Genomic DNA, 14,701 nt, shown 5'->3' on the forward strand with positions numbered 1-14,701 from the left:
GCTCAGCTATATACATCTTTATTTACCCAAATGCAACCAAGGCCATCGAAAATTAAACGACGCGATATAGCTGAATCGTTAGACAGCTCCGGTACAAATCTTTTCATCTGTGATTCCGAAATCTTTGTGGAAAGAGGAAATGAATGAATGTATGGAGATAAATGTAAAAACGTGGTCGTTAACACTGCACCATGTCTCTATGTTACAACATAAAAACAAGCATATCATGGAATTATGGCTTCCATCAAGTAAAATTGCTGCGATTTCAAAATTTCAATGTTGTAACATCTTCATTGTCATACTCAAAATTGATTTAATTCATATAGATTAAGCAGACGGATCAAAGCCCAAAACGTCAACATTCCATTAATACCAAAAAAGTGCCCTGAGGACGGTAACAGAGCGAGGACAATAACCCCGAGAACAGGTCAGAAAATCTACCATTCGTAACATCAAATACATAACCGCACGCAAAAATTGAACGGCACTGCGTAGTGCTTACTCATACTACCAAAAAAAACATCATGATTTGGATGATAATGGCCATTAGTTAATCTGAAGATTTGGCGAAAGGCACCCGGATGACTGAAACGCAATGAAGAGGATGAGCCATTTCACAGGACAGTTTAAGGACCTCGGACAGATCAACAGGATTTTCAGCATGTGGAAGCCATTCAAAATGATGGAGCAACTTAGCCACCCAGAGATTAACAGTGGCAAGGCCCAGTGCCTTTCCGGGGCATACTCTACGACCGGCACCGAAAGGCGCAAGCCTCAGATCATTGCCCCTTACATCCACCTCTTCGCCGCCCTCCGACACCAAAAACCTCTCCGGACGGAACTCATTCGGCGATTCCCAAATGTTGGGGTCATGAGTAATCGACCACATATTCACCATGGCAGTCGTGCCTGCTGGAACACACATTCCATCGCCCATGTTGACATCTTCTGTAGAGAGACGAGCCCATGATAGGAGCGGTCCAGGTGGATGCATTCGCAGCGCCTCTTTCACCACCGCTTGGAGGTACGGCAGCTTTGGAATGTCTGAATCTTTCACGCTTCGGTCGTGCCCCACTACGGCGTCCAACTCTGCCTGAGCTTTCTTCTGAACTTCGGGGTTCAGCACCAGTTCTGCCATGGTCCACTCTGCCAGCAGAGCCGTCGTGTCTGTGCCACGAAAGATCATCTCCTGCGCACACAAGCCCCCCGAAACTTAGTTAATGCCCCTCCCCCAAATGCAAATGACTATATTAATTTTCTTCTATTCTAACGTAAGTGAAATACAGTGAGCAGAGAATGGAAATAAGTACCCAGAGAACCGCGATCATATCCTCCTCGTCGAGCTTATCCTCTCCTTGCAACGACAGCAGAACGTCAACAAAATCACATTGATCACCGCTTTCTCTACGCTGCTCTTCCCGACGGTGCTCTTCGATGATATTTCTAACTAAAGTTGTCACACGCGGTACGAGGCGGGCGCAGCGAGCATGTATTCGAAGAGGGTCCAGCGGTCGCAGCCATGGGAGATGATCCGCCCAGTTGAACGCCCCTAACAGTTGGAACCCTTCGTCAACCATCTCCCGCAGCTTCTTCACTTCTTCATTCTCATGAGACATGTCGAACCTCCTTCCAAACACGCTTCCCATGATATTGTTCAGCGCAGCTCCTTGCAGGTGTCGTCTTACCCTAACAACACCCTTAGAATGATACTCCTTTTGGATATCATTCAGCATTGCCACAACGTCGGCCTGGCGGCCATCTTCGTGGGCAGCGATCCTGCGAGGAGCAAAGAGATGAGCAGAAGCAATTCTCCTCAGCAGCCTCCAGTAGTCCCCATTGGGTGCGAAGCCAATAGCCCTCCGAAACAGCAACTGCTGTGCGGATTGCTTCAGGGGTCTGTTGGCGAAGTGAGGGGAGGTGAGCAACTCTCGGGCCACCTCCGGATCTGACGTGATAACGGCCGGCGTGCAGCCCAAGCTAAAGGACATGAGCTTCTTCGCACCATGAAGACGAGCGAGAGATTCAAGCTTGCGGTGAGCAAGGCCGACGCTCATGTCCATTAGACTTCCGATAATCGGCCATCCTTTTGGGCCAGGAATGGCAACGCGGCCTTTCTTATGCCGTCCAGCCCACGCACAGCCTCCAGGGCTCAACCAGGAGACTAGAACAGCACAGACGGCAACAATAAGCAGTGCAATATACAGAGGCCACTGACGCCATGCAGAAACATCGTCAGATGAGGAGTGCAAGAAGTAAGCAGGGCCATCTTTTGTGAAGAGAGGAAGAACACAGACCCACCACCCGCTTCCTCCAGAGCTTCTGCGATTCTCCATTTTTAGAGATGGCCTTTCAAACAGAGAAACCAAAGTGACGAGGAAGCGGCAGCAGCAAAACCAGGAAGAGGAGTGCTTCGAGATGAAAATGAGCGAGGGGTTATGTCAATTTATAGTTTCGAGGACACTATCATTCTAATGGCGAGAGGGAGAAAAGGGCGGCTAGCACAAACCTAGTTTGAATCCACTTGAAGTGGCCGTTCTCACTCCTAATTACTTTACATGCCCTTAATTAATCATAACTCCAAAATACCCCTAATCACCGTTATCAATCCCTGATTAGCCTAAACAAACCACTGTTACCCCTATATACTACAATTACCACTAATTAGCATCAAATTACTTTAAACTACCACCAACGAATCCCTAGTTTTCATTAATTAAACCTATGTAATCCTTACCATCCTTAATTAACCTTTCTTTAATTTTTAACTAACTCTACACACCTTTAATTACTACAAAGTATCTATTATATCCTTCTAGTTAACTTTTAATTGAGCCGTATAATATGTAATTTTCTTCTCTTATTAATGGAAATTGCGCCTTTTTTCATTAAAAAAAAAAAAAAAAACCATAATCATTTTTATTTACTCCTAATTGACCCCAACTACTAAAAATAAATCCATAATTTTCCATGAACTATCCATAAGCAATTAATTAACTTGTCTACATATCTTTTAGGATTACAATGTCTACTTAATGTTTAATTACCTTAATTAACTCATGAATACCCCTAATTAACCCTGAGTACCCCCAAATTCGTAGTAATTAATCTCAATTACCTTAAATCGATATGTGATTCATATTAAGAAATCTATAAGCTAATTTGGTGATGCGGTGACCTCTCCCAATCAAAAACAAAAAAGTATGGTGCCCCTGTCCACCCAAACCCTAAGTTAGTGTTATGTAATGATCTCCCACCCTCCCAATCAAAAACAAAAAAATATGGTGCCCCACTCCTCCCAAACCCTAAGTTAGTGTTATGTAATGATCTCCCACCCATCAAAAAAAGAAAAAGAAAAACCTCACTCATCTTTGAACATTAGACTTTTATTGTAATATGTTGATTTGAGCAATTAGGATTCAAGTGTATTAATGTGTGTTGGTATGTTACATTCCATTTCTTCTTTTTATTATGGATCTCAATAACAATTGATGGAGGGAAACACTTCAATTGCTGCTCTCACTAGAGAAATAACCTCCACCATGATTATTCCACCAAATTGTTCTCTAATTAGATGCATTGGGTGATATTCACAAACATTTTCTAGTGACTCTTTTTAACTAGAAGAAAATGCAAAACTTTGCCAAGCCATCATGTAAAATTTTTATCTCAAAATCTTATTATGTAGTAGGGTCTCATTTTCATCTTTCTGTTAATTCAATCCAATGCTTCATAATTTTCATTAACCATGGTCATAGGGATATGATACTAGTGTAATTGTAAACACGATTTTGATTGATAGATGTAATAGTGTACTTGTCATTGGAATATGTTGACACCTAATCCTCAGCGGTTGGGTGAACCCGGAATGTGAACAGTCATCAAGAAGATGAACTGATCAGTCACATTCATATATATAAACAATAGATACCTAATGAAATATACGAATCAGATTTTTGCCTAATTTGGAGTTACTCCTGGTCTGACATGGTATCAGAGCCAGTCCTAAGAATAGTCGTAACTCCTCTCATTGATTCTCTGTGCATGAATACCTGAGCGCTGCCTCTGTCCTGCGTCTCATTGATTGTCCTGCGTCTCATTGATTCTCTGCGCATCGGTTTCGCTGCCTCTCCACCCCTGACAAAGGCTCAGATCCCAGCATCGGTTTCGCTGCCTCTCCACACAATTTTGGTTGTTTTCGCTGCCTCTCCACACCGTATACCTTGCTGCCATTACGTTGAATCCCGCTGCGTTGAAACCCTCTCTGGTTAATACTTCCTTGCTCCACAAATCGCCTGACATGGTACCTGTACAAAACAAATGTTTTTGGAGTGCAGTGTAACATACAAGTATGCGGTACACTCGTTTAGAAGCAGCAGGGACGAGTGGTTGATTAAAGGAGCGTGACCTGCAATGTTGACATTCATAACCACCGAATACAGAAGAAGACTCACTTCCCTTGTCTGATGGGTGTCCCCTCCAACTGCCTTCACCTCGATTTTCAGTTTCGTAATATTCAGCACAGCAACATCGAAAGTCCCTCCGCCCAAATCGAAAATGAGGACGTTCTCACCATCACCTGATGCATAAATTATCGTGTCAAACCCATATGCAATTGCAGCAGCTGTCGGTTCGTTTAATATTTGCAAGACATCCAAACGATGGTGCAGAAGGGCAGAAGCAGGTCTGCATTAGCCATAGCGTAGGGCTCCAAATGGAAACGGGTTTGAAATTTGAATCGGAGTGGTATCGGAGCTCTCGAAATGGCTTCTGCCTTACTGTCTGCTCTCTATACAGAAGTATTTCCGGTTGAAGATATTGTGAATGGTTTTTGGAGCTGACAGAACAGGCCTGAAGAACGAACCTGAGATGCCCGACATTGCGTCCGCTCAACACTCGATTTGTTACTGGAGTGAACGTGGCCTGAGCTTGTTATCCTTAACTCATCATTTATTATTTGAGAGCAGTTTTGTCATCGCTTATTATTTGAGAGCACTGTAATTTATTTGAGAGCAGTTTTGTCATCGCTTATTATTTGAGAGCACTGTAATTTATTTGAGAGCAGTTTGGATTCTGTTTGTCATCGCTCACGACCGCAAGGATATGGTATGGTAACTGATTTGGTATTGCGCGTTTCATTCCATAAGTATTTTTTTACAGAATGCATTCAATCATCTCTATGGTAGGGATAGTTCTCACTGGTAAGGAGAACTATCCTGAATGGTCCCGGATGATAAAACACACCCTCATCTTCAATGAGTTGTGGAAGGGAGTGTGTGTCGGAGAAGGAGACAATGACCCAATACAGCCTACATCAGACAAAGAGCTCGTCATTTGGGATAACAAGAACAACAAAGCATATGCATTAATCACAGCATCTATAAATGAAGAAGTAAGTCGCCATATTTCATCATATTCAACTGCCTTTGAAGCTTTACAAAAGCTCAAAGAACTCTATGACTCACATTCTGCACTTGAAGTTGTTCAACTCATGATTAAACTCTTCACTCTTGAACTGAAAAATAATGATCCTCTTGCTCTTGCATCTGAAGTTAAATCCATAATGCATGATATCAAATCCACTAAAGTTGAGCTGGATATCCCTCTTATTGCTTTTCTCAAGGCACTCTATCCTACTTACTCCAATTATCTTGAGTCTTTACAAGCAAATGGAAATCTTAAAGATATAACCTTTGACTCTCTTGTGAAAAAGTTTGCTGAAAGAGAGAAAGCCTTTGGAAAGAAGACAGTCCCTGAATCTTCTGAAGAGACTGTTTGCCTTGCTCATAAAGAAAAGCATCCTGCTCAAGATTCTACAAGAGGAAGAGGTGGACGAAGAGGAAGAGGAAGATACTTCAGAGGCAGGGGGGCAGACATTATCAAGGAGAAAAAGCAGATCTGCATTGCATTCGCTGCAAACGAAATGGATCACATGATGCTTCTACATGCAAGCTACCATGGGACAAAATTGAGCAGAAAAGAAACCAGCAGAAAGGTAAAACTGATGATACAGACAAAGGTAAAGCACCTGAATCCGCTCACTATATTGAGGCACAATGTAACATTGGAGTAAATGAAGATTTGTTTAATGCTTCACTTGCTTCTTCGAAAAATGATTGGTTGCTTGATTCAGGAGCAACCTGTCATATGACTCATAGGAAAGATTTTTTTGAAGATTTCACTGACAATGTTGATGGAGCAGTATACTTTGCAGATCAGTCAAAAATCAAGCCATCAGGGCTTGGCACAATCAGGCTTAAACTGCCTGGTCTTCCAGACTTTCTTTTGGATCATGTTCTATATCTCCCACAGCTCAAGAGAAACTTGCTGTCCTTGGTCCACATCCGCCAGCAAGGTCACTCCATTCATATGTTTGATGGCAAGCTTGAGGTAAGAAAAGCTTCTGACCACTCACTTGTCATGAGGGGAATAGAAGAAGAAAGGCTTCTCAAACTGCAAGGAACCTCTGCTCATGCACAACATTTCTCATATATTTCTCATCATGAAGAAGGTACACTTCCATCAAGTTTATTATGGCATGCTAGGTTTGGACATTTAAACTATGACAGTCTCCGCTTATTGAAGAAAAATGGTATTGCTAGTTTGCCTACAATTCCTAGGAAACATAAGCAATGTGATGCTTGCATTCTAGGAAAGCATAGCAAACAGTCTTTTCATGATTCACATTCAAGAGCACATAGGAAGCTTGAACTCATTCATTCAGATTTATGTGGTCCAATGCCTGTTCCTTCTGCAAATGGAAATAAATATATCATGACATTTATTGATGATTACACCAAAATGTGTTGGGTTTATTTATTGAAGAACAAATCTGATGCTTTTCAAACATTCAAAAATTTTCATAAATGGATTGAAAATGATGCACAATCTCATATTGGGTCTATTCGCACTGATAATGGAAAAGAATATACATCAAATGAATTTGAACACTATCTTCGCCAACATGGGATTAAACATCAAACAACTGTACCTTATAATCCCCAACAGAATGGTGTAGCAGAAAGAATGAATAGAACAATTTTGAATATGGTACGATCCATGCTTTTCTTCAAAAATGTAAAGATAATGTTTTGGGTTGATGCTGTTCTATGTGCTGCATATATAAAGAATAGATGTCCATCTAATGCTATAAGAAACAAGACTCCTTATGAATTGTGGTATGGACATGTTCCTTCGGTAAAACATCTCAGGATCTTTGGTTCCACCTGTTATGCTTTGTACCAAAGGTACATAGAAACAAACTTGGTGCTAGAAGTCGTAAGTGTATCTTCCTCGGGTATTCAAACACATCTAAAGCATACCGCCTCTATGATGAAGTAAATAAAAAGTTTGTTGTATCTAGAGATGTCATTTTTCTTGAATCATCCAAATCTGATAATGTTGTTGAGTGGCAACTTGATCGCTTGGATAGATTCGCAAAAACGAAATCATTTCAAGAATTTGATAATCAGATTCCACATCTTGAAGGGGGGATTCCTATACTAGAACAACATGTGGAATATTCTTCTGAAGAACAATCTCCCCTGCATGAAACTCCAACAACGGATGATGCTTTAAGTGATGTAATTGATAGAATTGGGAGACTCAATCTTGATTCAGTGCCAACTCAATCAACAGAGCAGCCTGGACCATCTCAGAAAGGTCCCCCAAAGTGGCTGACAAAGACACTTGAAAGTGTTCATCCTGATAAAATTGGAAAAACAGGAACTAGAAATTCAAACCGACAAAATGGAGGTGATGTAGATGACTCTAATTCACCTGTTGATATGGATGTTACTTATGATTGTGAATTGAACTTGTCTACAGATTTTGAACCAACTTCCTTCAAAGAAGCTGCTTCTCATGATGAATGGAAAGAAGCAATGAAAAAGGAGTATGATGCCCTCATAAAGAATGGCACTTGGAAGCTGGTTGACCCTCCATTTGGAACCAAACCAATTGGCTGCAAGTGGGTCTACAAGAACAAATACAAAGCTGATGGCTCACTTGACAAGCACAAAGCTAGGCTTGTGGCAAAAGGTTTTGCACAGAAGGAAGGGGTCGATTATGAGGAAACTTTTGCCCCCACAGCAAAATGGGCCACCATCCGGACACTCTTTGCACTAGCTACTCAGAACGGTTGGAAAGTCCATCAAATGGATGCAAAAACTGCATTCTTGAATGGAGATCTAAAAGAGAATGTTTTTATGTCCCAGCCTGAAGGATTTGCTGTGAAAGGACATGAACATAAAGTATGCAAACTTGTGAAGTCCTTGTATGGCCTCAAACAAGCACCACGAGCCTGGTATGAAAAACTAACTGAGCATCTTCTGAAACTCAACTTCAATCATTTTGATCTCGATGATGCAACTTTTTTTGTCAAGAAAGTTGGCAAAACAGTTGTATATCTTGTGGTATATGTAGATGATCTTTTAATGATAGGGAACAATGAAAGCTATATTGCATCCATAAAGAAAGAATTAGGAAAAAGTTTTGAAATGACTGATTTGGGCTATGTTCATTACTATCTTGGCATTGAAGTAACCCAACATCCAAAATCCATATTTCTTTCTCAAAAGAAATACATTGGAGATTTGTTAAACAGATTTGGCATGACAGAGTGCAATCCTCTTTCTACTCCAATGGAACAAAACTTAAAGCTCACATCTATTGAAGGAAAGGAATTTGAGGATGCAACAAAGTATAGAAAGCTTATAGGAAGTCTCATCTACCTCACTACTACCAAACCAGACATTTCGTTTGCTATTGGAATCCTCTCCAGGTTTATGCAAAAGCCTTGTGAGGGACATTGGTCTGCTGCAAAAAGAGTTCTAAGGTACTTGAAGGGAACTCAAGACCTTGGAATCAAGTATACACAGGTGGACGACTTCAGCTTGATTGGATACTCTGATTCAGACTTCGATGGAGACAAAGAAACTAGAGTATCTACTTCAGGATATGCTATGAGTCTTGGATCAAGAGCTGTCTATTGGAGATCACGCAAACAATCAGTTCCAGCAGATTCCACAACAGAAGCAGAATACGTGGCAGCAGCTGAAGCAACAAAAGAAATTGTGTGGCTCAGGAAAATTCTTGAAGATTTGCAGGTAAAACAAGTACAATCAACTCCACTCATGATTGACAACACCTCTACAATAAAGTTGGCCAAGAACCCAAAGTTCCATGATCGTACAAATCACATCAATACTAAATATCATCTGATCCGACATCATGTTGAGGCCAAAACAATCCATCTTCGTCATTGTTCCACAAATGAGCAAATTGCAGACATCTTCACCAAAGCGCTTGGAAGAGAAAAGCTTGAAAGATTCAGAACGATGCTTGGACTCACCAACATCCCTTCAGATTAAGGGGGGGAATGTTGACACCTAATCCTCAGCGGTTGGGTGAACCTGGAATGTGAACAGTCATCAAGAAGATGAACTGATCAGTCACATTCATGTATATAAACAATAGCTACCTAATGAAATATACGAATCAGATTTTTGCCTAATCTGGAGTTACTCCTGGTCTGACAGAATATTTTTAATACACTAGCAAAATTCTTACGAACCTTCTCCACATATATTTCTTATTTCTAAGCACTTGAAAAAGGAATGCTTGTGGTTATGTAGATTATAAGGAGTATCTAGATCATACCATTCAACCTAAAGAAACACTCTCATTAGATATAGCTCAATCATTGCTTTTCATCACATCTCAAAATAGTAACACAACATTCATTTCTCTTTTAAAGATGCTCGATTTGAACATGTGAATAATAATTATAAAAAATATACATTAAATTATATGTACGAGACATTTAATTATATACAGTTTTTTTTTCAAAGAAAAATTGTTGATGGGGAACTAGCAAACACCCCATATACATGCAGCAACACACAAGGCACATATATGATAAACTCATATTTCAGTCTAGGACCGAGACATCCAAAGACCACCGAAAAACATAGTTGGGAGACTTCAGTGGGATACTTATCCTTCTAGCTTTCCTGTGACGGGCCATGGTGTCCCCCAGTGAAATTTGAAATAAGGTGGAGGAGATAACATCCTAGTAAAACAACCACCTTGTCGTTTTAAAGCACCTTTTCTATCGAGAGCTCATGGGTTCAATTCTCTCGACACCCTCGAGGTTAAGCTTCGTGGTTAAACGAGTATGAAGTGATCCCCAAGACAATTAATTAAATGTGTTTCAATAATATTGTAGAATAAGATAAAATAATTTTTATTAAGATACTTTATTCTTGAATAGACACTCATGATATCTTTTAAAAACAATATTCCAATATAAACATATATATCTTTAAATTAAATATAATTTTGTAAACATATCATTTAGTTAATAAAACTTTTCACAATGTTACAAATTTCAAGGATATGAAAAAAAATAAATAAATTGATTTTTGGATTAATCATATCATCATTATTTGTTGTTCTATTTTTGGAACTTTATAATGTGGTTTTTTCTCAAAATCAATATGAAAAAATTGATTTATCATTAGGATTAAATAGCAAAGATGCATCACCTTACAGAATCATCTTACAAAACCCTATAATGTGGTTCATCCTCAAAATCAAGATGAAAAAATTGATCCATCTTTAAGATTGAATAGCAAGATGCATCACCTTACAAAATCTGGTCAATATAAAAGAAAAACTAAAAATACTCAAAACAGTTAAGGAAACTAATTGTTAAAAATAGAAAAATACAAAAAAAATAAATTAATAGACAAAAAATAGTTAAGCAAAACCCTATTGACTAAATTAATAATAAATTAAATTAGCAATAGATTTGCTTGTTTACCACTATTACTTTATCATTGACCAATGTAGCTTCTAATGTTTAACTTTGAAAAATAAATATTTTTAGATATCAGAGTTTTGTGATCCATATCGATAATCAATATGTCTTCCGGATTAATCACATGTTATAAAATGGGTCGAAGTTTCGAACCAACTAATGTAGGTCATCCTCAAGACAAAATGGTCAATACTTTTCAATTATTAAAAAAAACAAATTCAAACAATTGATTGGACCGACTTATTGTACAAGATAATACCATGTGCATAATTGTCTCAAGGAAGTAAATAGTATATTTACCATTTACTTTACAACATATTTAATGAAGTTTTTGCATAAAAAATAGACAGGTATAATATGTAAACAAATATATATTTACTAGGAATACTTCTCATCGCTATTTATGTTGTGCTCACTACTTATGTAGGAGTAAAATGATAAATATGTAGATAGTGGTTATTACTACCCACATCTCACTTTATTAGTTCTTCCCAAAACAAGACTATAAAATTCAATTTGTTTATTCACCACTATTAATTTAATTAATATTAGTCAATATAAGTTATAATTTTCTATGCAAATTTTCCCAAAAGCATATAGTAGAGACTTAACTAACTTCAGTGGTAGTGACCGGACTGGAATCTTGGCAAAAAAAAATTCAAAAAATCTTGTAGAGGAAGTGTTTGAATCATGTTTTTGATGATAGAAATAGATTCAGCGTGATCAAAACCTTCTGGGGCACCTAAAATTTTGAAGTTTGAAATGACCGGAATTCGGAAAAAAAATTCAAAAAATCTTGTAGAGGCAGTTTTTGAATCATATTTTTGATGGTGGAAATAAGTTCAGCACCATCAAAAATTTCTTGAGCACCTAAAATCTTGAAATTTAACAACTAAAACTTCAATTTACAAAAATCCCTATTAATTTTTTTCAAAATATGATCAAAATTTCCATAATTTTTACGGAAAAATACAATCTAGTTACACTACGGCCTTACCATTGAGTTTGCTATATTAAATTTATTTTCAATGTTCTAAATGAAAAATTGCATGGTAACCCACAATTACATTAAATTCCACCTGCAACGAAAACATTTACAGCTCAGACTGCACAGCGACCGTTGAATATTAGCTGTACCCAGCTGTGTATCTGCACACACGCTTGAGAGTATCATTGCCACATTGCCATATCAATTTATGCACACGTGTGAGAAAATCTGTTGATGAACCGCCGCAATAGATCTTGCAGAACATTAACGATCCTTCAAAACTTTCTACTTGACACTGAAAAGGCAGTTGTCAGTCAGGTGGGTCCGCTTAAGGTTTGCCGTGTATTTCAACTAACCGTTCGTTTATTCTTCCTGTCGTCTCGTTGGTCAAGACTCGAGAGTTGACCGCAAGAACTAGAGATTTGTTTTTAAGTGGGATTCTGTGAAAAGTTTTTTGCAGTTGTCTATAAAGTGACTTTTTTGAAAGCTTTTCCGGCGGGTTTTTCTGCTCGAAATCCGGCAGGAATTTATTGGAATCGCAAGTTTGATAGCTAGTTTCTGCACAATGAAAGCGTCACAGGGGTTTTTCAGGGTGCTGAATCCAAATATGCAGTTAAAAAACCATTTTAACTGCAACAAATCAAGATTTAACCTCAATTTCTTCTGCCGGATTCCGTCACCGGAATCTCCAAAAAGTCGCATTATAGACAACTCCAAGTTTTTTGGTTTTTTATTTGATTTAATTTATTTAAAATTGGGGAGGGATTCATTAAAAGTATAAGTTTGAGAAGTAAATTTTACACAATTTAAGTATTTTAGGGCAATTAAAAAATAGTTTAAATAATACAAATAAAAATTTGTGAAATAATACAAATAAAAATTTGACCACAAATTTTTATACCTATTAGAAATTCTCTAAAAAGTCTTATTTAAAAACAACTTTAAAAAAACCAATTTATGATTAGGTTCAAATCACAATATTCTAGTTGTTTTAGATTCTGGTTAGGTTCAAATTACAATATTCTAGTTGTTTTACATTTTGAGAGTGTTTTTTTTACTAGTCAAATTTGGTTAGGAAGACAAATTGGTTAGGAATTAGTTAGATTTTTTTATATTAAATTTATTTTTATACATTTAAAATTAAAAAATATAAATTGGAGTAATAGTTATTTAGTAAAATTTAAAACAAAAAAATGTGCAATGTAAATGTCATAAAATGATATATCTTTAAAAATAAATTTTTAAATTCAAAACAAAACAAAAAACATAAATTCAACTAAAAATTGTTTTGCCAAATTCTTAATTATAATATACACTTATAAGCCTATATCAACCACATTAATAGTTATTAGGTGTATGGTAGTGATTTAATTTGAAAGTCACCCTTACACATGATCCAACCACATTTACACCTAGAATTAATGTTTACAATAGTATATTGCTAGATTGAGTTTGTTGATTGGATTAGGTTGTTGAGGTATTTTTTCAACAAACAATCTCCTAGCTTAGAATCTATTGGATCTCATAATCGCTATATATATGTGGGATGTATTTAGGCTTTGAAATAATATAGTTTATGTTTGTTTGCTTTGTAAATGAATTATTCCAATTTGGTATTAGAGCGAAGGTGTGTGAGTAGATAGTTTTTTGAGTTGTTTGTTTCATTGCAAGCCATGGGGATTTTTCACGACAGCCAATTATGTGATGTTCTTTGAAGACGAGGAAGAAGATGAAATATTGTTTGAAGTTCAGCAGGAGATCGGTGATTCCATAAATGAGGAAGATGGAGAAGAGAACATAAAAGAGTTATTGGCATTTGTTTAGTCTCATTCAGGTAAGCCTCATTCTCTTGCTCCCTGATTTTGTGATTCATGTTTTTTTGTCTTACGTGTCTTTATGTATTCTAATGGTCTTCACATTTTAATGAGTAGAATAAAACATATATGTGTGTATGTGTGTGTGTTGGAGTTTTCATTTTGAATGTTTGATGTGAACAACCCTGATTTATACACTATCTATACTTAATGAATGGACTTGCAACATTTTAATTGGTCATTTGGAAGAATTTAAAAAATATGATTTACAAATCCATAACTGTTATCACAAATTCATCAACTACAAAGAATAATATTTGTGATCCATGATGGATTTGATAGAATTGAATGAGATCTCTAGGATCGTTAAACTCAAATTCATTCTGGCTAGATGAAGTCCTTCGGAGTTATTTGGTACATAAGACTGCATTGTCGTGTCCAAGCTATGTGGTGATAGATGTTTTAGCGATATTGTTTCGTTCTTGAAAGGAAGGCAACTTCATAGAAAAATGGATCCAACATTGGCATACAGGAAGGGTTTGACGACATGGGAAATTTGATATCTACAAACAATGATCCAAGAAGATCACCAATCTTCTTTCGTATCAATCCCCTAAGTGGAAAAGACCTACTATGAGCAACTTGTGGACATTTGGGTGCTCGTGTAAACTTGGAGCCTGTAGACACATATCTATAAACAGAGAAGGCATCAAATTCATTCCACCAATCTAAAGGCAAGTTTGTTTGGATAACTCTGTGCATAATAGCTATTGTTCTTGGATTTCTTATTCCGCTTGTAGTTATGTTGTACCTTTTCGATAATAAATCAAAGGCGGGGATATTTTGGACGTAAAGCTTGACCTACGAGGGTAAGAAATTTTGTGAAACCTGACAGCACATCAAATCAAAGGGGGATCCAAAACGTTGATATTTTGAATGGAATGGTGACTACCCATGTTGGAGATTTCAAAACTTCACTGTTGATGATACTTGTAGTAGGGCATGGCGATTCAACAGAATCCAAGAGGCACCTCAAATCTTGTGACTAGATTTATTGATTATGTTGCACTTGAATATGGC

The 14,701-nt window shown here is 37.5% G+C and overlaps 1 protein-coding gene across 1 annotated transcript; it reads right to left on the reverse strand.

The window, feature by feature from the left end:
* Positions 1 to 343: 343 nt before the first annotated feature.
* Positions 344 to 2,388, reverse strand: LOC149177628 (cytochrome P450 78A4-like). Its single transcript, XM_089423443.1, has 2 exons — positions 1,311 to 2,388; positions 344 to 1,189 (listed from the first exon to the last, which is right to left on the reverse strand). Exons 1-2 carry the CDS (start codon positions 2,331 to 2,333, stop codon positions 551 to 553), a joined length of 1,662 nt encoding a protein of 553 aa, XP_089279569.1. The 5' UTR covers positions 2,334 to 2,388; the 3' UTR covers positions 344 to 550.
* Positions 2,389 to 14,701: the final 12,313 nt, after the last annotated feature.

Source organism: Pinus tabuliformis, chromosome 4_1, assembly GCF_031772625.1.
Source record: "Pinus tabuliformis cultivar Carrire ecotype Pingquan chromosome 4_1, CPIR1, whole genome shotgun sequence".
NCBI lineage: Eukaryota > Viridiplantae > Streptophyta > Pinopsida > Pinales > Pinaceae > Pinus > Pinus tabuliformis.